Below are 25,113 nucleotides of genomic sequence, written 5' to 3' on the forward strand. Positions count from 1 at the left end.
AGAGGCCGCACAGGCCGAGCAGGGGCGGCGCGGCCCGAGCCTGGAGAGGAGAGAGGGAGGGCCAGCGGCCGGGCGGCACACGGGGCTCCCGGCTCTCCGAGCGGCAGCGCAGATGTCCAGCCGCCGGTGCCATCTGGGACCACACGGAACGGCCTGGAGTCTGGGCCGGAAGGACAGTGCTTGGCTGGCTGGGGTGGTGGTGGGAGAAGGGAGCACACAGCAGGCAGGCGGCATGCCACCCCACCTGGGTGCCCGCCGGGCACGGCTCCCAGGCAGCGGCAGGGGCCTGACAAGGAGTGGAAGCTCCGGGAGTGACCCGCTCGGGAAGTGGGCTCGGGACACCCCAGCACCTTTCCCCGTCCAGCTCACCTGTGTTGGAGCGTGGGAGCGGAGGTGGCCTGGCCGTGCTAGCAGCTGGCACCGAGAGGGACTTGTACAGGGCCGTGTCGCGGTGCTCCTTAAAGCGCTCGGCGGCCATGAGGGCGTTGGACAGCTCCTGCAGGGGCATGTTGTTGATGTCCGAGGAGAAGGGGCTGAGCGGGTTCTCCAGGCTCATCAGCCAGCTCGTGTTCCCTGAGGACGGGGGAGACCCTCAGGACCCCACCTGCACGGCCCAGACCTGGCTCCCGTCCAGGCTCCATGGCCCACGTCCTCCGTGTCCAGTCCCAGAACGGTAGCCCCCGCTCCGCACTCGCACCAAGGGCAGGCCATACCTCAGGGCATGTCTCCCAGGAAGTCCCGCAACCTAGCCCTGGGCCCCCCTACAACCCAGGGCCTTTCTGCTAAGCCCTTCCTCCTGGCTGAAATACCCCTGTGGGTCCACATGCCCCCCCAAAACAAAAAAATGAACCTGTAACTCACAGGAGCTCTATCTGTGGGAAGGCTCTGGGTGAACTCCCGTCCTGGAGCTTGAACTCAGAGCCTGAGCACTTTTCCTGAGCATGAGCGCCGTATTTTTTTTTTTTTTTTGGTCAATCATGGGGTTTGAACTTGGCCTGGGCACTGTCCCTGAGCTCTTCAGCTCCAAGTTACCATCCTACCCTTGAGCCAAGTCCCACTTCTCATTTTCTAGAGATCTAGAGGTAAGAGCCCTTTCGTGCTCGGACTGGCTTAGGATCAAGGTTCAGAGATTTCAGCCTCCTGAGTAGCTAGGATTGTAGGTGTGAGCCACTGCGCCCAGCTCCTGAGCACCTTTTGTTCAAGACCAGACCTCTACCACTTGAGCCACAGCTCCGCTTCGGGCTTTTTTGGTGATTAATTACAAATAAGAGCCCCACGGACTTTGCTACCCAGCTGGCTTTACACTGCAGGCCTCAGATCTCAGCCGCCTCAACAGCTCCAGTTAAAGGCATAAGCCAGCAGTGCCCAGCAAGGCTTTCTTTTTTGGATTGTTGGTTGAGACAGTCCTAGAAACTGAAATGAGGGCCTCTTGCTTGCTGGGCAAACAGGCATGTATGGAGATACAATGAGGCCCGCTAGTTCAATCTGGTGACTGGTGTGAGCAGGCGAAGGAGAGACTAGAACAGAGACATCCTGTACACATGCAGAGAGAAGGCCCACATTTCTGGCCTGCAGACAGGATTCGGCAGGCTGCCCTGCCATGCTCTGCCACGGCCTCCCTCCCTCCCTGCTCACCCTGGAGACCCAGCCTGCTGCCTCCCGGCCCACGCTCACAGGGCGCTATACCTGTGGGTCTCCGCACCAAGATCTCAGCCCAGCCCTGAGTCAGCAGGGGTACGTAGGCTGCCAGGTTCGTTTTCTCGGGAGCCGGGGCCTGGGTTCCTGAGGGGCTCTTCTCGGCCTTTGCTGCCGGCGCACTCTGCTGCGCTCCAGGAGAAGCGGGGCCGCCGGGGACATGGGAAGCCGCTGTGTCCAGAGCGCCAACGCGAAGGCCGTGGCCTCCTGAGGGGAAAAACAAGATGGCTGGTGAGGCCTACCCGTCCTGCGCAATGCCACCAGCAGACAACTGGCAAGCCAAGATCACCAGGTGTGCGCTCTGGGGAATAAGCCCTGGTCTTGCCACCTCGTGACGGAGGACCCTAGGCTTTCTTTTCCACTGGCAGAAGCCATAGGTCCTCGGGGCCATGGGACAGCAGCACACCAGTAGCCCTGGGCCTGGCCTAGCCCAGCCCTGCCCCACCACTTTGTGCAATGCTCGTGCCAAGGCCACAGCTAAGGCCATAAGGTAGTGGCTGGGCCTAAAACACAAACTACCACGTCCTCAACTCTAAAGCACCTTCCTGGGCGTGGAGAAAGCCCAGAAATAGTTGCCAGAGAGGCAGCCATGACCCGAGGCTCACCTGACATGGAACGGACCCTATCTCGGGCCCCATGGGACACCTGCTGGCCCGTCTGGGACTCCAGCTTGGCCGGTGCCTCCTTTGTCCGCCTCACATGTGTACTAGGCTGGGAGCTGAGGATGGAAGCAGCCACACGTGTGGTTCACCAGAGTCTGGACCGGCAAGGCACGAGGGGAGGGGAGGAGAGGGGAGGGGAGGGGCCGTCACCTCGACTCTGGGCCCCTCTGCAGCTCCCCTGAGTCCAGGCCGAGCAGGGACCGGGTCCCCGTGCCCACGCTGGTTGTCACGGTGACCAGCTTGTTCCCAACCAGCCAGGTTTTAGTCCTGCCACCAGCCAGGAGGAACTCGCCCACAGGGGACCTGCAAGTATAAAAGCACCGGCTCCCGTCTGCCCCGGCAAGCAGCTGGGAGCCCAGGGCAGGCAGAGACGAGGCCTGCGTGGTGCAGTGCCGCCCGCGGCTCCAGGTGGTCTGTGCAGGGAACAAGGAGAGCAGTGCCCACCTCTTGGGGACCGCCGTGAAGTTGGAGAACACGTAGCGTGCCATCATATCCAGGCAGGTCTCCGTGAGCTCCAGGTGCAGGTTCTTCAGGCTGTCGTCAGCCTGGGCCATGGAGTTCTCATCTGCAGACCCCAGGCTGGCACTGGTCAGGGAAGTCTGTATTCTGCTGGAGGGGGAAGCCACACCCGGGTCAGGGCTCCAGGCAGGGCCACGCCAAGCCACCTACCACCAGGACCAAAGCTCAACGCATGCACGACCCAAGGGGCCTTGCTCAGAAAAACCCAAGAAGGCCGGGCCCAGGGGCCAGCTGAGCCGCACTTGGCAGATCACGTGGACTGTGTCATCCCAGAGAGGAGGGAGCCACCCCTTGGTCGGGAGCAGAGACGGAAGAGACGAGGACAGGGCATCCCTCTGCCCAAGCACACAGGAGAGTTAGGCCACAGCTGCAGCAGACAGCTTAGTCCATGCAGACTCGGAGGTCACAGGACAGAGCAAGATTGCATTCTGCCCTCACGGCTGGTTGCCTGCCTGTGGCAGGCAGACTGGGCTGTGCATGCAGGACTGCATGTACCCTAGCGACCAGGGAAGGCTGAGTCTGGCACCAATTTTGCATCCCGTTCGCCCTGTTCTGCTCATGACAAAGGATGTGACAGAAAAGAGCTGAGAAGTTTCTCTGAGTACCCAGTAGCACCCCAGCCTCTGGCCAGAGCACAAAGTAGGCACTGGTGAGGAGCTGGAAAGGCAGTCAGGTGAGAAGACGGACGTCTCCTCTGCTACTGCACCTCAGCCTGCAGGTGCAACTCACACGCTGGACATGCCAGCACACACCCAGCCTCCGCTGGGAGAAGCACGCAGGACCGTGACCCTCCCGTGCTGGCCCCTGCCCCAAAGCCTGAGGTTCACTTCAGCTACAACAAAGCACACATTCTTCTAAAAGGAAGCCCGGAAAAAAAGCTCACATCACAGAATGGAGGGGCCAGGCCAGCCCTGACCCCCTGGGGCCAGGCATGCCACTGGCCTCCCGGCTTTCCCAGAGCAGCCGTTCGGCGTAAGGGTCCCAGGATGGCCTCTGAGGAGGCCTGGAGGCCAGATGTGCTCACCGGGGCTTAGGACAGAATGCAACCTTTCCCCCCTCACCACCAGACTTCCCTGGGGCGGGCTCTTCTCCAGCTCCGACCAGGAAGGACACCGACAGGCGATGAGGTCATGCAAGCAGCCCCATGCACCACCGCCCGGGTGTTCACGGGGCCAGGCGCCAGGGTCTGTGCCCCCCACCCCACACAGCCCCGCTACCTGCGGACCACATGTTCAGACACACTGATGCTGCGGCACCGGAAGGCCTCGGCTGCACAGCTCTCCTTGAATTCTTTCACGGGTGGAGAGTTATTCAGGCCTTGTTTGGGGGCTCTGGCTATCCTCAAACTACCGAGCGAGGAAGGAAGCCCCAAAGCCCCAGAGAGCCCAGCTCCCGGGAAGGGGAGGGGTGAGGAGGAAAGGTCCCAGGCCACAAGGTCAAGATGGAGAGGTCCCGCGGATGAGATGAACAAAAGAACCATGCCAAAGGACAGTTAGCAGGGAAGAGAGACAGAAAACAAAAACGCATAAAAATACATCTTATAAATGCAACTGAGAAAAAAGTAAGGTTTTATGGCGTGATACCAAAACAAAGGACATTAGTGCAAATTAAATGTGTGTGGATCACCCGGCACGGCAGATTCCAGGCTGTGCTGCCCAGCAGTCCTCACCCACCCACCCAGCAGCTGGCCTCACTGGCCCGGGCGCAGAAGGCACCACGGACGCCAGGGTCAGGCCCCAGGGCCAGGTCTGTGGAAAGAAGCCAGCTGCCGGCATACGAGCAGAGGGCTTGGACAAGAGGCCCCAGCCAGCGATGGCCGAGTGGTGTCCCTGCCCGGGCAGCGTGAGCAGAGGCCGCCCTGGAAAGTGCCGTGTCCACCTGGGGAGAGCCGACAGCCGGGTAGCGGGGCGGGTGTGGAGCCGGTCAACAAGTGCACACAACAACACAGGGCTAGCACAGCTGGCTTCAGACTGGGCACAAGCAGCTGTGGTGGCAAAGAGCATGTCCCCCCGCGGCTCTGAAGGAAGAGGCGTGGCTCTGGCTGGGGCTGGGCTAACGGTGGGTCACAAGATGGCAGAGGGGGTGTCCGTGGGGTCCCCTGCCCAGGCCCAGTTACAGCTACCCCAACATGTCTCTGGGCTCCTTCAGTGCTCGAGGCCTAGACCCTGACAGCTCAGTTAGCATCCACCCTGTGGCCCAGGCGGACGGAGTAGCAGCCCGCCATGGGCTGCACAGCGCACAGCGCCTAGGCCACAGAAGGCAGCGTGGCTTTCAGATGCCTTGACCTGCCTCACCGGGCATCACAGACACCTCACAGCATGGCAACGTGCCTATGGCCCACTGACTGACCTGGAAGCAGCCGGCCAGCACCAGCACACAGCCTGGAGTCCCCTCCCCAAGAGACCAGGCAGAGAACAGCCTGGGGTCCCCTCCCAGGACCAGACATCACCCTGAAATTCGAACCTTTTGGGCCTCTCGTTGAGGCTGGTGCTGCGTGCTCTGAAGCTGTCCTTTTCAGGAGTGTCATCAAAAGACAGGAGGACATTGGAGCGCAGGCCCTGGAGCAGGACAGACCCGAGCGTGAGGGGCTGTGGGAGGCCGGCATAAGCTGCAGGCCCAGTACAGGGCAGCAGTGCCCAGCTTAGGCTGAGCCCCGAGGGAGCCTGGGTGTCATTGGCACAGCTCCAGTGGCAGCCCTCTCCTTGTACTTGCTTGTCCCTACTCTAGCCATAGAGAAGAGGTCCCATCCTGAGAGACACAGGCTTCCCCAGGCGACTAACCTTAGTGATGTAGGGAACAAAATCCTTCCGGAAGGGCAGGCGACACCTGATGAACCACATAGCTATGACGTGATGAGCCAGGCACACGATGTACTGGTTGAACCTGAAACAAGGAGAAACAGCAAGAACTGGTCTCCTCTCAGCACATGCAGCGTTGCTAGAGCCTTGGGTGAGCTTGGGCAGGCATGGCTTTCAGTGTAGACCAGCTTGGGTGGGACAACCCCTGGGAGGGAGGGGCCTGGGTGGGGCAGCCCCTGGGAGGGAGGGGCCTGGGCGGGGCAGCCCCTGGGAGGGAGGGGCCTGGGCGGGGCAGTCCCTGGGAGGGAGGGGGCCTGGGCGGGGCAGCCCCTGGGAGGAAGAGCTAGACAGCCATACTTACTTGGAGGGGTTGGTGTAAGGCAGAGAGATGGCAAATACACTGGCATACTGCTCTGCAGCAAAGTTTCTGTACAGGTGGGGCAGCCTGGCCAGAGCTGTGAGCAAGGACAGCTGTTAAGGGCAGCCCTGGCCAGCTGCAAAGAGGCCTGTGGTACAGGCACTGTCCCCAGGGTGCTGAGCGTCACTTCTAAATGCCAGAGCTGCTCGCCAGGCGCCTTGGCTCACACTTGTAATCCAAGCTACTCAGGAGCCTGAGATCTCAAGATTGAGGTTCAAAGCCAGCCTCTGGGCACAAAAGTCCTTTAGACTGTTATCTCCAATTAACCACTAGAAAAGTGGAGGTAGGGCTATGGTTCAAGTGGTAGAGCAAGTGGTAGAGGGCTAGCCTTGAACTGAAGAGCTCAGGGACAGCACCCAGGCCCACAACTGACAAAAACCAAAACGTGGGGCTGGGAGTTTGGCCCAGTGGTAAAGTGGTTTCCTAGCACACATGAAGACATGGATTCGATTCCTCGGTACCACATACATAGAAAAAGCCAGAAGTGGTGCTGTGGCTCAAGTGGTAGAGCTCTAGCCTTGAGGAAAAAGCCCAAGGACAGTGCTCGGGCCCTGAGCCCAAGCCCCAGGACTGGCAGGAAACAAAACAAAACAACAACAAAACAAAAATAAAAGCCAGAGTTTCTGCTCTCCTCCAAGATGGCGAGGGTCAAAGCCCACAATCACTGGAATGCAGCCTCCTGACCCAGCCTCAGTTCCCACCCCGTGGTCCACAAATCTGGCCCCTCGCTTGTACATGTACAATCTACGAGCTGTAAACAGGTTTTCCTTTTTAAATTTTGGTGCTACTAGAGATTGAATGCAAGGTCTCATGCTTGCAAAGCAGGTGCTCTGCCACTTGAACCATGCCTCTAGCTTTTTGCTGAGTCTGTTGTGTGTGAATGTGTGTGTGTGTAGGAAAGTATTAGGTAGATAGGAGGGGTCAAGGCCCTGAGGCAGCAGAGGCAGCAAGACCAGGTTCCCGGGAAGGCTGGCCTTTTGGCCCCCAGGATGGAAAACAGTCAGCACAGCCTCCCCACAAGTCCAGCCCAAGCCCACCCCAGCCTGTGCCCGCGCACGCGTGCGCACCCCCGCAGGTGGCTCACTGGTACTCACTGGACAGGAACTCCAGGAGCGGGATGGCCATGCTGGCTGTGGCCGAGATGTGTGTGAGCTTCACCACCAGCACGGGCAGCGCCTTGATGATGATGTCGGGCATCTCGACGCTGCAGATGGCCAGGGCCACCACACACTGGCTGGCACAGCGGTAGATGAGGCCTTGCTCCAAGCAGTATACCATCTCCCGCTGCAAGAAGCAAAGAGCTAAAGCTACCTGTCCCCGGGGCCCTGCCCAGCCGCAGGCTGAGGACCTCGCAGGCCAAGTCAGGAGTGTTCCAAGGGGGAGGAGGACGTAAGAAGGCCCCACGTGCCCCCCGCTGAGCCTGTTCACTGCTTAACCATCCTAGGCTTCAGAAGCGGGACGTGAGAGGCTCACAGACACACTGTTCTGGGCTCATGGATGGCTATCCTCATGGAGAGAAACCATGGACAGGTCCTGTCCCATGCCCATCCTGGGCAGCGACCTCCATGAAAACAGCAACACAAGTAGCGCTGTGGCTCAACATGACCGAGCGCTACCCTTGAGCAGAAGAGCTCAGGAACAGCTCCCAGGCCTAGAGTTCAAACCCCACAACCAACAACATCAAAAAAACGGCAATGTATTTTAGCGGCGGCTCACACCTGTAATCCTAGCTACTCAGGAGGCTGAGATCTGAAGATTGCGGTTCAAAGCCAGCCCACCAGAAAACCGGAAGTGGCATTCAAGCCCCGAGTTCAAGCCCCACGACTTCTCTTGTCCTAACTCAGAAGTGCTCTGGGCCTGCGCAGTGCGCTGTCTATTCTGGGAGGAACACTCAGGAGAGCTGGCGCACAGCCAGCTGGGTAGGCGTCTACTGAAACCAGGCATCAGGCCTCACAGTGCTACTGTGTGGAGCCTGAGCCCCTCAAGGCAGGATATTAGGGGACACCCAACCTTGCTGGAACTGCTACAAGCTGAGAATCTGGGCGACTATGAGAGGGGGCAGCAGCGGGGAGATGACAGGAACCCCTACCCCACTTCTCAAAACTGTCCTTGTGTGGGGCAGCAGCGGCACACACCTGCTTTCCTAGCAGGTGAGGCTAAGACCTGAGAGCGGTCACCTCCAATTAACCAGAAAACAACTGGGAGTGGAGGTGTGGCTCGAGTGGTAGCACGAGACACGTGGGAACACCAGGTCCTAAGTTCAAGTCCCAGTCCTGGCACCAAAACAATTAAACAAAAACAAAAATAAACCCTGGCCTGGCCATCTACCCTAGAGCCATAGCAGACAGAGGCTGGGAAGTGAGGAGGATTCCCAAAGAGCAGGGGACAGCTCCTAAAAGAGCTTGGATGTCTAAGAATGCGCCTACTCTCACCCCCGGCCACAGTGCAGCGAAGCCAGACGTCTCCCCGCTCTAGCAGACAGCTGGTGGAGAAGGTGGTGTGCCCCTCTGGCCCAACAGCCAGCACTGGAGAACTCCTCACCCTCTCCTGCCTCTCACCTGCTTGGTTTTGTCCAGGTAGTTGTGGTAAGAGATTAGTGCTGTGAGCACCGGTACCACAGCCAAGTGCAGGTCGGTTCTGGAGAAGCCTTCCGGAGTGCCTCGGAGCCGTTCAAGGGTCTTTGGACCTGAAAGCTAAAAACCAAGAGCCCCAGTGAGGCCCCTGGCCATGGCCGAGGCCAGCATGCTGGGAGGAGCAGAGAGCCCAGAGGCAGAAGCCAGGGAGACTGGTTCCGTTCTGCACGGGTCTGCCTTCTGGAGACATGCAAGAGCACCCACCTCCTGACCCACCAGGACAAGGGGCACAGGCCCTGCACACTCATGACACACCCTGCCAGGAACCCCAAGGACTGCTGAGTTGAGAGTGCAGTGGAGCTGCACCTGCGCCTCCAGGCCGGGTCTCTGCTCCAGCCGGAGCCCTGACTCGTTGAGACAAGGACAATCTCATACAGTCCTGCCAGGGGTTCTCTGGACTACGGCGCCCGCCCCACCACAGAGGCCACCAGGATGGGAAGCTTGGCACAGGGCCAGTGGAGCAGGCACTACCATGGCGCAGAGGGCAGAAGACAGCTGGTCGACGCTGCAGCGTGAGGTGAAAATAAGGACTTTGTAGCGCAGGGACTCGGGCAGCTTGCTGAGAACCAGCTTCAGTACCTTCCAGTCGGTCTCCTGGAGGGAGAGGAGGAAGTGAGGGACCTCTGCCATGCACAGAGGCAGCGGGGCAGCACTTGAGGTCCCTCTGGAGGGCCACTCCCAGCACTTGGGACTTGAGAAGCGTGGCCGCTGTTCTCAAAGAAAGCCTGGACAGGGCCAGGAGTGTGGCCTAGTGGTAGAGTGCCTGCCTAGCAGGCACGAAGCCCTGGGTTTGATTCCTCGGTATCACTCACACAGAAGGGAAGGACAGAAGTGGTGCTGTAGCTTAAGTGGTAGAATAGTAGCCTTGAAAAAGCCCAAGGACAGTGCTCAGGCCCTGAGTTCCAGAACTGGCCAAAAAGGAAAAAAAAAAAAAAAAAGCCTTGGACCATGGCAGTCGCAGCAGGCAGGCTATATGGAGCTCAGGACATCCACGTGCCTGGCTCTGTCCTCTCTTCAAATACTGGGGGGGTGGCCTGCCTCGGGGGCCTGACACGGCCCAGTCACCCGCAGATGGTCCTCCAGAGTAAGGATGTGAAGAGACGTGGCGGGAGAAAGCTACCACTGCCGCCGATGAAGAACAACAGCAGGTCAACAACAGAGCGGCCAGAGCCCAAGCATGTTGTGTTCTCCACCGAGCCCCCTGCCTTGCTGTCTCTCCATCAGAGCACCTTGAGCCAACCACAGGCAGAGTCCTGGAGCCGCCATGCTCCCCCAGGACAGGTGCCTGGAGACTCCTGGGAAATCTCCTGCCAGCCTTTCAGAACTGATGCCCGCCTGCCACCGCTTAGGATCCAGGTCCCACCCCTCCTGCCTGCCCCACTCCGGGGTTGCTCACCTTCTTTCACTAGCCTTGGCCCCGACTCAGCCAAGAATGCCACATCAGCATGGAACACTACAAGCTTCTAGCTGGCCTGGCAGGTGGCACTCAGAAAAAAACTGCAGCCCTTTGGCCCCAGAGTGTCTGCATCCTCTCTGGGAGGCCCATGCTAATGGACAGTCGCCACTATCTAGACACATGAGAATCCTGCTGCAAATTGTGGAAGCAAGCTAAGCCCCCACAGCGACTGCTCTGAGGGGAGGAACTAGGCTTGTTCTTGGGGCAGCACCATCTGACCTAACAGAAGGGACCCAACTCACCTGCTTCAGACACTGCAGCAGGACGCGGAAAAGCAGGGAGTAGGGCAAGTGGCCGAGCCTCACGGCAGGGCCTGCAGGCACGGGGCTGGGCGGTCCAGTGGGAGGGGAGAGGGGGCTGCTGGCCTTCTTCTCCGAGCCCCGCTCAGGCTCCCTAGGGGACCCAAGAGGGACAGGCATCAGGCACAGCGTGCAGTGGCTATGCCCTCCGGGCCAGGCCTGTCGTCAGGAGCCCTTCAGGGGCACTCCTATAAACCTGCAACCACCCCACGTAGGGCAGGGGCAAACAGGCTCACACATACACGCAGTCACAGAGGCAGTAGGGGCTGAACCTCACGACTCCGTCTTTGTTAGGCAGGCCCAGGCGATGCAGAGAGTCAGCTCGCAGCAGCAGCAGGAAGTCGAAGGCCTACAGAAGAGCAAAACCACACAGGAGCCTGCCAGGGCAGAGGGCCAATTCCTCTGCAGCCCAGAGACACTGAGACGCTGTATGCAGCACAGGGCCTGTATGTCCTCTTGGCCACTGAGCCCCACCGCAGCAGCGCATGCTCTGCTGGGACCCAGCACCTCCTCTGGGGGCGAACTGCGCAGGTACCCTAAGCAATAGGCTCCACCCGGGGCAGGGCTTCTTCCCAGGGACCTCCATACCACCCAGCACTGCTTCTAGTCCTGCCTGGCCCAGTCCAAACTTCCCAGCCCTGCCCCACTCGGCTAGCCAGCCTTGCCGTACCAGCGCAGCCCAGCCCGCTGCTGTAGCTCACCAGCTGATAATTGAGCACCAAGAACATCAGGGCCACACGCCACCCCCTAAGTCAAAATGACTCAGGATGACAGGGTGTCAGGAAGGGAAGGGCCTGGAGAGGACCCCTCCCCGGGCCACCCACAACCTCTCTAGTCTATGCACAGAACATCTGGCCAGGCTTGAGGCAGCCAACTAGGCCCCGGGAAAGTACCTGCAGGCGGATGCTGCTGGCGATGGGCAGAGAGTAGCTGTGCTTATAGTGGAGGTGGATATGGTTGACGAGAGTCTCGTACACACGAGTGGCATGGCTGGCAGGCAGGGTGTACAACTTCGTCTGCAGAGAGGGGGACAGCAATCCTTAGGAGGGCAAAGCGACCGAGGAGACAGCGAGGCGGTGAGGGAGGAGGACTCCACACGGACGGGGCCGCCGGCAGCCCCCTTACCTGAAGAATAACCAAGAGGCCCAGGACTGCAGTCTTCACGTCCTCCAGGGAGGCTGAGTAGGCGGCCACATCCCTTTCCTCTACCTCAGGGGGCAGGGAGAGGGAGCGGGCCATCACCTGGAAAGAGATCCGGGTGTAAAAAGTCCTGGCTCCTTGCAGCTCTAGCACTTGTTACGAGTACCTTCCCTCTCACTTCACAGAGACCAGCTAGAAACCACATGACCGGTCCCCGTCCCCCACTTCTTAGCTCTGCGTGGTCTTCGGGTGCCCAGCTCAGCGTTCAGGGAACCAGGAGAGGCCTGCAGGTAGTGAGGCCTGCAGGTAGACGCTGTCTGACCAGGTCTCCCACCACCACCACCACCGATCTGTCACCGTGCTGAGCACTGGCAGTGAGGGCACACTACCCACAGGGCTTTGCCAACCTTCCTCCCTGTGGCTCTCACTTTTTCAATGATGTCCAACAGACTGTTGAAGTGATGGGTATGACAACCTTCTGCCAGGTCCACCAGCAACTGGGTGGCAAGTTTCCGGACTTGGTGATCTTTATCGTCGGGGATGTGGGACAGCTGGGAGATGACGACCGAGTTGATGAGCTCCTCCTGCACCGGGCACAGGTGTGGGGATGGGGGGCGGTCAGTGATGTGTGCACCAAGCCAGATGAAAGCCTGTCACAGAGGAGTGCTAGCAGGACGCAGGGCCCAGCGGACTTCAGACTCTGCCAGAGCACGTGAAGGGCCCAGGCGGCAGCAGAGCCCGGAGCCCCTCTGGCCCTGAGGCCAGGCTTGGCCACGAACCTCATAGAACTGTCTGTTGATGAGCAGCACGAAGGACAGCACGTCCAGCACCTTGATGCGCACGGCACTGCGGGACTCACTCCTGCAGGGAGGCAAGTCTGTGGGTGGGCAGGCCGGGAGCACTGCACCCCCTGTACCCACGTGGAGGCAGGCTAGCAAGCAGGCCTAACGCTGGGCTTTTTCCCATGGGCCCAGATTCACTGACATCCAAACAGAGGCCCAGTAAAGTAACCATTCTGCCTTCCTAGAGGCCATCTTTCTAGACAATTACTTGAAACCCTTCCTTCAATAACTGTTTTTCTTTTATTTTTCTTCCTTTTGGCCGGTCATGGGGCTTGAACTCAGGGCCTGGGTACTGTCCCAGAGCTTTTTTTGCTCAAGGCCAGCACTCTACCACTTGAGCCACAATGCCACATCTGGCGTTTTCTGCTTATGTGGTACTGAGGAATGGAACCCAGGGCTTCATGCATTCATGCGTGCTAGGCAAGCACTCTACCACTAGGCCACATTCCCAGCCAACATCAACTGAATTTTTTTGTTTTGTTTTTTATTTTCCTTTTCTCCTCCAGAATCAGGAAGGGCAGGCTGGATGCCAGTGGCTCACATCTGTAATTACAGCTACTTAGGCAAGCTAAGATTGAGGCTCACTGTTCAAAGCCAGCCTGGGCAGAAAAGTCCAGAGTTAGACCTCCCAACTAACCACTCCTCCCCTTCAAAAAAAAAAAAATAGTGAGACTGAGAATGTGGCTTAGTGGTAGAATGCTTGCCTAGCATGCATGAAGCCCTGGATTCTATTCCTCAGTACCACATACATGAGGGGGGAAAAAAGCCACAAGTGGAGGTGTGGCTTTAGCAGAACCCTGGCCTTGAGCAAAAAAAGCTCCGATAATACCCAAGGACTAGGACAAACAGAACAAAATGGACAGCTCTACCCCCTGGAGTCTGAGGCCCATGCTGGGATGCTGGAGGGGACAGTGATGCGAGGCCAGGCCCTGTGCCCAGGGGCCATGGGGCTCCACTACCTGAAGAAGCGCTCCATCAGCAGCTGCAGGTTCTGGATCCAGCCATCCTTGGCGGGATGGATGGACTGAGCTCTGTAGGATATCAGGTTCAAGAGCGAGGACTCCTGCCAAAGAGACCAAGCCAGACTGAGAGCGCCTCTTGTCCTGCCAGCGCTCCTTTTAACCCACCACCAGGGTGCCGACCCGAACTGTGCTCTCAGCAAGGCCAGGAGCGGAACCACAGAACAAAGGCCTCCTGGCAGCAGGAAGCTCCTGGCTGTAGGTGCAGGTTTCCTGGCAAAAGGACTGCTGCTTCCTGGGAGAACCACCTACATGGAACCAGCTACAAGCAGCCTGGAACTTCTTCCACCCAGGTGGGAGGAGACTGGCGGTTAGGTTAGCACTGAGCTCTTCAGCCCCCCCTCAGCCCTCTAGCTGATGCCTGGTCTCGCTGGAGCACAGATTCAGGAAAGCCAAGGCCTGCCCAATCCAGAAACCACAGCTTCACTCCTGCAGCCAGGGTCCCCCAGGACCCTGCCCACAGACCTCAGTCCCAACCGGGACTTACGGGCCTCTGGTCTGCGTAGCTTTCCACCAACTCAAAGTATCTCTCCTGAGATCCATGGAATTCATTCTGGTCACATAACTCTTCCACAGTGGTCAGTAGGTCGTGGACAATGGTCCTGAGCTCAGGGCTGTCCAGGCTCTGGGAAACAAGGGGCACCATAAGAACCATCAGCACACAGGTGGTGGCAGAGGGGACCACACAGGGAAACTAGCCCACCTGGCTGGAGCCTTGCTCCTCCCTGTCACCTCACCTGGAGCTGCTGAAGCAGCCGTTCAATGATGTTCAGCAGAATGTCCCACGTCACAGCCTGGAGCTCTTTCCTGTACTTCTTGATGAGTCTGGTAATGGACAGCACGATCTCATAGGAGACCACTTCATTAGGACAAGTCATGGCCTGGAACACAGGACGCAGGGAGAAATAGGGTCAGCCACGTCCCCCTCGTGCAGAGCAAGCGCCCGCCATGTCCTCCGATAGCCAAGTACAGAGCACCGGGGGCACAGCGCTTGCAGACTTGGTGATGGCCCACAAGTACAGGAGGAGTCTGCAGGGCGCTTCCACACTGCTGCAATAGGGTCAGGGCCCAGAAGGCCACTTCTGGAGGACCTGGCCTGGACAGACCAGCGATTTCACATTTGTGCCAGGCATGTGGCACAGCAGAGCCTGAAATCTACCGAGTCAGGGTGAAAACAGTGTACAAAGACTATGCCTGCCACAGGTGCCCCTGCTCAGAAAGGGGCTCAGTGGCCCTACACCTCAGGAGCTCCTGCGTCATCATAGGACCTAGAACTTGTCTAAGTCTGCACAGCAATGTGAGGGCCACAGTGGGTGGGCCCTGCTCATCCCGCCCCGCCAGCAGGACAACTCCTACAAGCACACAAAGGAAGAGCTCTGCATGCCTGAAGGTACAACGGAAATAGCAGCTTTATCTCAGCAACATCCAGGGAGAGCAAGATTGCCTCCTGACAAGCCCGAGTCAGCACCAGAAATGATCGCCAGGAGCCAGGAGCACAGCCTAGAGCTTGCCTACCATGCCTGAAGCCCTGGGTTCCATTCCCTGGTACCATGCACACAGAAAAAGCTAGAAGTGGTGCTGTGGCTCAAGTAGTAGAGTGCTAGCCTTAAGAAAGCCCAAGGACAGTGCCCAAGCTCCCTGAGTTCAAGCCTAAGGACCAGCAAAAGAAAAAAGGAGGATTACGGTACCAGTGACAACAGTAAGCAGCATTGTCAGTGCTAACCGCAGCAGATGCAACTCAGAAAACAAAACCTTCGGCCAGGAGTCTGGCCTAGTGGTAGAGCGCTTGCCTAGCATGCACAAGACCCAGGTTCGATTCCTCAGTACCACATAGAGAAAATGCTGGAAGTGGTTCTGTGGTTCATGTGGTAGAGCGTTAGTCTTGAGAAAGACCAAGGACAGTGCTCAGGCCCTGAGATCAAGCCCCAGGGCTGGCAAAAACAACAAAACCACCACACACAACTGATTGGAAATGCCTAGAAGCCTGCACCAAGAGCCCTGGCGTGGTGGGTGAGGGACTTCCAGAGAGGCTTCCAGGTTTGGCAGTTTCATGCAGCACCCAGATCCCATACCTCATAAAAAGATGGCAACACAGACGTTGGGGAGTTCTTGAGAGAACCAAGTCGGTGCGCTCCCCAAAGGGCCATGCCCACAAAAAACACAGCACCTCTCAGCAGCGGGGCATCTTCCATGTAGGATCTGCAAGTGGGCACCAGAGAAACAGACATGAGCCCAGTCCCAGAGGACCAGAGGGAAGCCTGGGCCCTGGCAGAGTCCCCAGCAGTCCCTCCATTTATGGAGAAGCATAAACGGGATGAGAACAGTCTGGCAGCGAATATTTATTAACTTATCCAACAACCAATCACTGGACTGGGGCAGTGTGGTAGCGGGCCTACCCAGCAAGCTTGAGGCCCCTTAGTTCAAACCCCAATCTTCAAGGAGAGAGAGACAGATAAACAGACAACCTCTGCCACTCAGGCTATGTGCCTTGGCTCACACTAGATGCAGGAACACTAGTGGAAAAAAAGAAAAAGGTCCAAGGGGCCGGGAGTTTGACCTAGCGGTAGAGTGCTTGCCTAGCATGCACGAAGACCTGGGTTTGATTCCTTGGTACCACATACATAGAAAAAAGCCGGAAGTGGTGCTGAGGCTCAAGTGGTAGAGCTCTAACCTTGAGAAAGCCCAAGGACAGTGCTCAGGCCCTGAGTTCAAGCCCAGGACTGGCAAAAAAAAAAAAAAAAAAAAAAAAAAAAGGCCCAACCCTCATGGAAGATAAAGAGGACAAAGAATCACTCAAGAGTAAAATCTCCTCCCCAGCTAAGAAGCCGTGGGCCCAAGAGTGAAAGTTCTGCAGGAGGACAGGACACAGAGCTCAACAGGAACTTCAGCGAAGGCAGGAAGAACATTCTAGCAGGAGGAACTGGTGAACGCAAAAGCCCTAAAGGAGAGGGAAAGAAGAGGGCCCAGAGGGAGTGACAAGGAGCCGAGGGAGCTGGCCCCCATGGTGGCACAGACAAAGGGTAGGGGGAGAGAGGAAGGTCACAGAGAGGAAGGCTTCAGGAGGCCAGGGACAACCAGAACAGTGAGAAGAAGAGCGCCTGGGTGTGGGTGTCCACATCTCTCAGGACTGGCTCGAGATGGCTGGCTGCGGGGCAAGGGTGAGGTCAAGGGAGAGGTCAGGCTGACACCCCAAGTCTGGCCTCAGCGCAGGGTGAAGAGTGAGGGAGCCACCCCCAGACATCAGACACGGAAAGAGGGTCTGGCCTCAGGCTGAGTGGCAGAGGAGAGCAGGGAGATCACAGGTATCATGTGACTGGCTTTGGTGAAGCAGCCCCCGGGAAGGAAGGCCCAGCGCCACCACGCTGGTCAAGGCCACCACAAGCAAAGCTCCCGGAGGACCCAGGCCTGCCCGCCCGCACGCACCTGTCCTCCATGATGCGGCACATGTTGTAGATGGCACTGTGGCCCAGGTGGGTGCCCAGAAGATTACGCATCAGCTGAGGAACAGAACACATCAAGGGATTGGTGGGTTTGGGAGCCCGGCTCCAGTGAAGGAGCCCTGCAGCCCCTTCCTACGCCAAGGCCCTGACTTCTCTCAACCCCGTCCAGGCCCGGGCCCACCACACTGCATGGCCGGGCTTGTCCAAATGCCTCTCAAACCCTGGACCCGCCTGAACAGCTGGGACCAGGCCACCATCCCAAAATCAGATGTCCTTCACCGAAGACAAGAGTGCTCTGCCCCACCCTGCACTCGAGGACCCACCTTCCAGCAGGGCTCGCAGAGCTCCTTGACGTTGATGGTGCGGCAGAGGGTGACAATAAACAGAGGGAGGCTCTCGGCGGGCAGGCAGTTGTAGCAGACCACAGCATCCAGTACCTGCAGAGAGACCTAGAGGAAGAGTAGCGCGTCACGCCACTGCGGCTGGGCTGCAGCCCTCTCCACCGCACAGGGCAGGGAGCCACAGCAAGGGGGGCCATCAATGCAAAACATCCTGACCACTGCCAGAAGAAGAGGCACAGCCATGTGGCAGGCAGGACCTGGACCCATAGCCCCAGCCTCCCAGAAACATGGCTACCCTCAACCAGCCCCCGGAAAGGAGAGTCACCTCTATATCCACAGAGGACACAGTTCGGATACACAGCAGACAGATCATGCTAAGGAATAAAATACCAAAGTTAATCCAGAAAACATTTCTAGAAGGCTGAGCCAATCCCACTTTCTTTGTTCCCCCCGTGTCATTCATCAAGTGAATGGTTTTCCTCCTCCCTTAGGGTGCCTGCTCTGTGCCACCAATGTGCCCACTGCTGAGTGCTGTGCATAAATGAGGCAGTGAAGAGCCTGTTCTCATGGACACCAGGGGCACTTTTTTTTTTTTGGTGGTCCAGGGGTTTGAACTCAGGAGCTGGGTACTGTCCCTGAGCTTCTTTTACTCAAGGCTAATGCTCTACCACTCAAGACACAGCTCCACTTCTGGCTTTTTTTAGTAGGTTATTGGAGCTAAGAGTCTCACAGACTTATCTGGCCAGGCTGGATTCGAACCAAGACCCTGTGATCTCAGCCTCCTAAGTAGCTAGGATTGTAGGCGTGAGCCCCTAGCACCCAGCTCACACTGGGCATTAGGAGTAAAGTGACAAAGGACAGTATCAGCAGCGCTGGGTGAGCAAGACGGCGGCTCCACCCAATTCCCACCTTTGTACTCGGTAGTTTGACCCTGCAGAGATGAATTCCAGACCCAAGGCGGGAGACTATGAAATAGCACTAAGTTCTTTCTACCTGGCATTGAACCCAGGGCCTCAAGCACCAGGCAAGTAAGTATTCCACCACTCCCCTGTAGCCCCACTCCCTCACTTCAGCTCTTTACTTACTGAACCATTGACGCGATGTACTCATCAAGGTAACAGCTGTTGAATTTGACCAAGTTCACCAGCACCAGCAGGAATTCCGAGGACAAGCCAACATCCATCCACTGGAGGACAAACTCCGCTGCGGGAGGGAGAGGAGGAGGGCAGTTTGCCGAGAAGCTGAGGCTGCATCGCCTCCTCACCTCCTCACTGTGGGGAAGCAGGCCACAGAGGGCCAAGCAGGCAGTCACAGCACTGGCATTCGCCAGCTCCAGGCCGGTCGGGAGGTTAAAGCTGGGCCAACAGTAAAGTGGGCGTTTCACATTCAGTGCTGGCCCCTCTGCCAAGGACATAATCCTGAGGCACACGGGCCAGGGGCAGTCCCCGAGTGTCCCCAGACCCCTCAGAATGTGGGAAAGGAGTCATGCATGGCTGCGGGCCACAGAGCCTGAGAACACAGAGGGCAGGAGCCCTGTCTATTCCTGTTCTGGAGGCAGATCAGATCATCACCAGAGCAGCATGGCCTCTGTGGAGTCTAATCCCTCCTTGGGCTGGAAGTGTGGCCATGACAGCAAGCACAGGTCTCTGAGTTCAAACCATAGTAGTGGGGAGGCAGGGAAAGCCGCTGCTCACCCTGTCATCCCAGCTACTCAGGGGGCTGGGATCTGAGGATCACAGTTCAAAGTCAGCCTGGGCAGGGAAGTCCATGAGATTCTTTTTTTTTTTGCCAGTCCTGGGCTTGAGCTCAGGGCCTGAGCACTGTCCTTGGACTTTCTCAAGGCTAGAGCTCTACCACTTGAGCCTCAGCACCACTTCCGGCTTTTTTCTATGTATGTGGCACCAAGGAATCGAACCCGGGTCTTCATGCATGCTAGGCAAGCACTTTAACCACTAGGCCAAACTCCCGGCCCCTCCATGAGATTCTTATCACCAATAAACTCAGGGAAAAGAGTCAAAAGTGTAGCTGTGGCTCAAGTAGTAGAGTACCAGGCTTGAGCAAAACAATCTAAGGGGCAGTGCTCAGGCCCTAAGTTCAAGCTCTAATATCAGTACCAAAAAAAAAAAAAAAAAAATGGGGGGGTAAGGGGGTATCTCTAGATGGATTGCAACTATTCATAAAAATAACATAAAAACCCTCAATGAGCGCTCCTGGACAATAGGTGGATGGGGTGGGGCAAAGAATCAGGCGCTGCGGTTGAGGGGTTACTAGGGAGAGAGGCTGGCCTCAAAAGGAGGGTGAATGAGGATGAATACAGTCAACGTAGATGCATGCATGTATGAAAATGGAATAAAACCTGTTGAAATCCTACAACATGGGAGGGGGAAGAGTGACAGAGGGGTTGAGACAGAAATACACTCCATACATGTGTGGAAATGTCAATGAAACCCAACCCTGTATAACCAATATACATTAATACAGAAAAAAACAGGACTACAAGTGTGGCCTAGTGGTGGAGAGCTTGCCTAGCACACAGGAAGCCCGGGTTCAATTCCTCAGTACCACAGACACAGAAAAAGCTGGCTCAAGTGGTAGAACGCTAGCCTACCTCTTACCTCTCCTCCCCATAGTAAGTTGATCCAGACCTCTTTATGTTAGGGAGAGGGGAGGAAGTCAGCAAGGTGGGTAAGAAGCCAGCAAGGGCAAAGAGGACTCAAGCCTGACCTGAAGAAAGCACCCTCCTCAATAGCAGATCTACCCACCTGCTACAAAAGCCCTCGCAGGCCTGTTTCTGGGGAACTCCAAGTCCTAAGTCTGAACAGGACTTAACAATGCCCCAATGGACTCCAGGACAGTGGGCACCCACTGCTGCACCCTCTGCAGGCCAGTCCTTGAGAGCCACGGCACCCCCCTGGCCCAAGCCTTTCTTCTGCCAAGGTAAACTGGAGCCCAAGGCCCCAGGGCACCACGCACCTAGCTCTTCTTCCAAATAGGTGATGTGTCTCCCATTGTCAGTGAGGGCTTTGAAAACTTCCAGCCTTTCGTGGAGGTCTTCGTTGGAGGGATAATCTTTGATGACCTTAAAGAAGAGGGCCCTGAGGATGCCCAGGCGGTCTCCCTGAAGACAGAACCACAGTCAGCGAGCCCTGCTAGGGTTTTCCACAAACTACCAAGAAACAAGTGGAACAAGTGCTGGGACCCTGGGACTGGCCTGCTTTTCTCTCCGAACACCTTTCACAAGGGGTGGCTCAGGATGTCAGTGGGGGAGCCACAGCGGGGGACCACACAGCCCCTGACCTGGCCCACGGTAGACCTGCCTACACTCGTGTCACAAAGACCAAAAGCACCACAGCACCACGAAGGGTTAGGACAGAGCAGACAGGCCCCTCCAAGCGGCCAGGCTAGGAAGGAAGAGAGCGGGTGCTGGAGGAGGAGCGTTCCAGGTGGGATCAGAGGGGGAGCCTGATGTCCAACGCTCGGCTGAGGCCTGTGGAGCTCCAATGCAGAGACTGTAATGCATGGCTAAATGCAGTCAAGGGAGTGGCCTGGGCTAGAGGCCTTTGGAGCTACTGCAAGGTAATGTGCCATGAACTGCCTCTTACCACCCCAAACACCCCAGAAAGATGGAAACCCAGGGAGCTCCAATGACTGCCCAGACCCCCACAGACGGACAAGGACACCAGGATGCCCATGAATACAGGGAGGCCTGGAGCTTGCTAACCACCCTACTTGGCGTCCCAACCAAAGAGAGGAGTCCAGAAAGCAGGATCACCCCAAGTCCATCAGCTGTGGTCCTCACCTGCCCCTGTATGATGGCCTTCAGCAGAGCCAGCACTGCATGCCGGGCCTCTGGCGGCCGATCTGGCTGAAGCAGATCTGAGACCGCCTTCCAGAGTGCTTCCACTGCATGCTGCCACCAGAAGACAGGGGACAGCAGTAAGAATGTAGTCTCTACGAATCCTGGCCCTTTACCACACAAACAGGACAAGACCAGAACAGCAGAGCAGATCTTCTGACCTACAGAAGCCCCTGGACAGCCTGCATCTGTACTTCCTATAGCCCACGATGACTACAGGCCTCAGAGCTATTCCACACCCAACCAAACCCCTTTCATGGGCCCCAGGACACAGGCTGGGAAATGAAGGACCACAGGCAAGCCACAAAAGTGGTCCTGGCTTCCTGTAATCAGGAAGTGCCCTGAAAAGCAGCCCAGACTCCAGAAGGGTCACAGGAGAGTCTCGGGATGGGCCCTGGGCCTGACCCAGAAGCCCCGCTCCATGGGTTTCCGGTGTGAATTAGTACCCACCAAAGATAGGACTCCAACCTTGACTGACCCAGTGTGGGGTGTGAGGCATCAGGCACCTCTCAGGTGACCTGCCAATGATACAGGGATCATTCTACAGCTCACCCGAGTCTACTCTCAACTCTTCCACACAGATGATGGCTGGGTAGAGCTCCAATACCCCCACAACAACCCTGACCCCTGGAATAACAACCACCCATGCCTGCGGGATGTCAAACAAGCAGCAAATAGCTGCTCAAGTAAACCTAGCTGGGGCTGGGAGTTTGGCCTAGTGGTAGAGTGCTTGCCTAGCATGTATGAAGACCCCGGTTCAATTCCTCAGTACCACATACACAGAAAAAGATGGAAGTGGTGCTGTGGCTCAATTGTTAGAGCACTAGCCTTGAGAAAGCCCAAGGGCAGTGCTCACACCCTGAGTTCAAGCCACAGGACTAGCAAATGAATAAAATTAAATAAAAATTTTAAAAAATAATAAACTTAGTTATCTCTATTATGTGAAGTATCCCAAGCGGGCTGAATCTGGGAGGGTCTTGACGTGTTCCCTGGCCTGCAAGCCCTCTCCCCAACACCAGATATACTGTAGCAGAGGCTCAGCAGGCAAAATGCATGCCTTTATTCAAAGTCCTTCTTAGAATCTGCCTGAAATGCATGCTCTGCCCCACATCAGGTTATTCTCAAGGCATTTCCAGAAGGTGAAAATTTCCCTAAAACGAGGGGCATTTTATGTTGGTCAGCTGCCAACCAGGATCCCAGAAAAAGCACACTCAGGCTACTAGAGGGACAACAGACATACACAGCTGAGAAAAACCTACCTCTTCAAATTTCTTAGTTTTTGCCACTTCACAGATTTGCCCTATTACCCGGATGCGATTATTGAGGCCACATTCCACACTCAGTTCCTAGAGGGGTGAAGAAGAGAAAGGGTCAGTGATCAGGTCTCCTGAACAGCCAGTCACAAGCACCCTGCAAGCTGCTCCATCTTCTCCAGACTGGAAATCTATACCAGATCCTGACCTAGCCAAGACTCTCTGAGAGCTCATGGCTCCACCTCAGTGAACCGACAACGGCAGCTTTATATTTCACAACTGCAAAATTGTTACGAGATAAAGCTTCTAACATAGTCAGCTGGTGGCTCACGCCTGTAATCCTAACTACTCAGGAGGCTGAGATCTGAGGTTCGTGGTTCAAAGCTAGCCCAGGCACAAAACAACCTGAGACTCTTATCTCCACTTAACCTCTAGAAAACGGGAAGTGGGGCTTGGCCCAAGGGTAGGGTGGTAGCCTTGAGTTGAAGAGCTCAGGGAACTCCATCTACAAAATACATACGGCTGAAGGTGTGGCTAAATGGTAGAGCACTGAATTCAAATCCTGATACCACCAAACTAACACACACACACTCCAAAAATTCTAAAATAGATAAAATAATTTTAGCTCATACCTATAATCCTAGCTACTCAGGAAACAGACCTATGAGGCTCATGTGTCCAAGTTACTTAGCCTGGGCAGGAAAATCCTTGAAACTCTTATCTCCAATTAATCACCAAAAAACAAAAGAACAACAACAAAAAACCAGCCCAGGCACAATGGCTCTCCCCTATAATCCTAGCTAATCAGGAAGCTGAGATCTGAGGATCTTGATTTAAAGCCAGCTCAGGCACTGAAGTCCGTGCAACTCTTATCTCCAATTAACCAACAGAAAACTGGAAGTGGTGCTGTGGCTCCAGGTGTAGGGCTTGAACTGAATAGCTCAGGGGCAGCGCCCAGGCCCAGAGTTCAAGCCCCACGACCAACAACAAAAACAAAAGTGCAAGGGCTGGGAGTTTGGCCTAGTGGTTAAAGTGCTTGCCTAGCATGCATGAAGACCCGGGTTCAATTCCTCGGTACCACATACATAGAAGAGCTGGAAGTGGTGCTGAGGCTCATGTGGTAGAGCTCTAGCCTTGAGAAAGTCCAAGGACAGTGCTCAGGCCCTGAGCTCAAGTCCAGGACTGGCAAAAAAAAAAAAAATAATAATAATAATCATTTTAAACTGTGAAACTCAGGCTTTGGTACATTCTCAAATCAAAGCATATTCATCTCTCCAAAAATGAAACCATATTAAGATGCCTTCCTCGCTATCACCCCAACAATCACTAATCTGCTTTCTGTGCCATTTTATTTGCCTGCTATGGACATTTCATAAGAACGGCTCAGGCCAGGAGCATGGCCTAGTCTAGCATGTATGAAGCCTTGGGTTCCATTCCTCAGCACTCCATACACAAAAAAGGCCACAAGTGGTGCTAGCCTTGAGAAAGTCAAGGACAGTGCCCAGGCCCTGAGTTCAAGCCCCAGTATTAGGTTGGCGGCCTCCTGTAGTCTGGCAGTAGTGACTCAGCCTATAATGCCAGACACAAGGAGGCTATGATCTAAGAATCAAGGTTTAAGCCAGCCTGGACAGATAAATCCTCAGGACTCTAAAAGCCAAAATTTGGAGGTACAGGTATAGGCGTCCAGCTGTGAGTGGCACAGCTGAGTGGAAGTATGAGATCTAGAGCTCAAGGCCCCAAACAAGCACGAAAACAGATGGGTGCATGGCCTGTGAGGACCTCGATGGCATCTTCTCAGGGTTGCCTGACACGTTTCATGCTTTCCACTGCAGAATCACAAGCCGCTGTTACAAGCCGCCCCGTGCTTTACTCACACCTAGCAAGCCACGTTTCTCAGAGGGGTAAAAAGTCAACATTTGTTGATGTTTTCTTGTCCCCCTGTGCTTGGCTCTTTTCTACTCGAGGCCAGCACTCCGGACTCCAAGGCTCGCCCGGCTCCTCACTCACTCTCAGCACTTCCGCCGTGATGATGAACTCGGTCTGTCTGCCTTCCGCAGCCCTGGGGCTCGGGCGGGGGGTCCCCAGTCCCAACAGAATCTTGAACTTCTCCTTCAAGCCTGAATCTTTGCTGGCTGGCTTGGCCATGGTGACAACACGGCCCCGCGAGGGAAACCCTGGCAGAGGAAAAGCAACATGGCAGAGGCGCTGACAGTCAGCGGCCCGGCCCGCACCCGCCGTCCCACGGACCCCAGCCCGGGGGCCCCGCCACCGGCAGGCCCGCTCCCGCCAGACGCCCGCCCGGACGCTGCCCGCGCCCCCGCGGCGCGGACACCGCGCTTGTCCCCACGCGGAGAAGGAGCGGTCGAGGACACGCCCGACGCCGACACCGGCCCGCTCCGTCCCCACCGCGACTCCAAGCCGCGGACGGCCCGGGGCCCGGCGGCGGTGGGCGTGGCTGAGGCCCGGACGCGGCCCGCTGCCCGCCGTCCCGCCGCGGCGGGGCCACGCCACGGCCCGGACCCGTGCCGGCGGCCTGGAGGTCGCGAGGCACTCACCGCGCGCTCGGCCACGGGCTGTGGAGGAGGGCACGCAAGCCCCTGCCCCACAGCCCCTCCACCCCCGGGCCCCCTCACGGGCCGCCGCCGGAAACGCAGCAGCCACTTCCGGTGGGGGCGGGATCGCGCCGAGGGTCCGCGCGAGGCTTGTCGGGAGTTGTAGTTCCGGGCGCTGGCTCGTCACGTG

The 25,113-nt window shown here is 56.9% G+C and overlaps 1 protein-coding gene across 14 annotated transcripts in view; it reads right to left on the reverse strand.

Moving 5' to 3' along the window:
• The window catches only part of Tsc2 (TSC complex subunit 2), a 30,869-nt gene extending 5,837 nt beyond the window's left edge, over positions 1-25,032 (reverse strand). For 2 of the 14 annotated variants that reach the window (XM_090324825.1, XM_090324822.1), the window contains exons 1-31: positions 24,927-25,032; positions 24,379-24,545; positions 22,378-22,464; positions 21,062-21,172; positions 20,236-20,380; positions 18,348-18,465; positions 17,588-17,636; positions 17,245-17,370; positions 16,905-16,978; positions 15,554-15,680; positions 14,219-14,362; positions 13,969-14,106; positions 13,422-13,525; positions 12,400-12,481; positions 12,049-12,204; positions 11,606-11,722; positions 11,374-11,496; positions 10,723-10,829; positions 10,424-10,574; positions 9,197-9,319; positions 8,651-8,785; positions 7,187-7,376; positions 6,036-6,129; positions 5,657-5,759; positions 5,340-5,434; positions 4,094-4,222; positions 2,802-2,963; positions 2,508-2,660; positions 2,301-2,413; positions 1,687-1,902; positions 370-573 (exon numbers count right to left, since the gene is read on the reverse strand). In XM_090324825.1, the coding sequence (XP_090180951.1) occupies positions 370-573; positions 1,687-1,902; positions 2,301-2,413; positions 2,508-2,660; positions 2,802-2,963; positions 4,094-4,222; positions 5,340-5,434; positions 5,657-5,759; positions 6,036-6,129; positions 7,187-7,376; positions 8,651-8,785; positions 9,197-9,319; positions 10,424-10,574; positions 10,723-10,829; positions 11,374-11,496; positions 11,606-11,722; positions 12,049-12,204; positions 12,400-12,481; positions 13,422-13,525; positions 13,969-14,106; positions 14,219-14,362; positions 15,554-15,680; positions 16,905-16,978; positions 17,245-17,370; positions 17,588-17,636; positions 18,348-18,465; positions 20,236-20,380; positions 21,062-21,172; positions 22,378-22,464; positions 24,379-24,516 (3,814 nt within the window). In that variant the 5' untranslated portion in view covers positions 24,517-24,545; positions 24,927-25,032. Of the gene's footprint in view, positions 1-369; positions 574-1,686; positions 1,903-2,300; positions 2,414-2,507; positions 2,661-2,801; positions 2,967-4,093; positions 4,223-5,339; positions 5,435-5,656; positions 5,760-6,035; positions 6,130-7,186; positions 7,377-8,650; positions 8,786-9,196; positions 9,320-10,423; positions 10,575-10,716; positions 10,830-11,373; positions 11,497-11,605; positions 11,723-12,048; positions 12,205-12,399; positions 12,482-13,421; positions 13,526-13,968; positions 14,107-14,218; positions 14,363-15,553; positions 15,681-16,904; positions 16,979-17,244; positions 17,371-17,587; positions 17,637-18,347; positions 18,466-20,235; positions 20,381-21,061; positions 21,173-22,377; positions 22,465-24,378; positions 24,546-24,926 lie in introns of all 14 variants that reach the window. The other 12 variants (XM_090324824.1, XM_090324821.1, XM_090324823.1 and 9 more) reach the window with 7 other exon arrangements.
• Between the last annotated feature and the right edge of the window lie 81 nt (positions 25,033-25,113).

Source organism: Megascapheus bottae, chromosome 36, assembly GCF_031878675.1.
Source record: "Megascapheus bottae isolate mThoBot1 chromosome 36, mThoBot2.hap1, whole genome shotgun sequence".
In the NCBI taxonomy this organism is placed as follows: domain Eukaryota; kingdom Metazoa; phylum Chordata; class Mammalia; order Rodentia; family Geomyidae; genus Megascapheus; species Megascapheus bottae.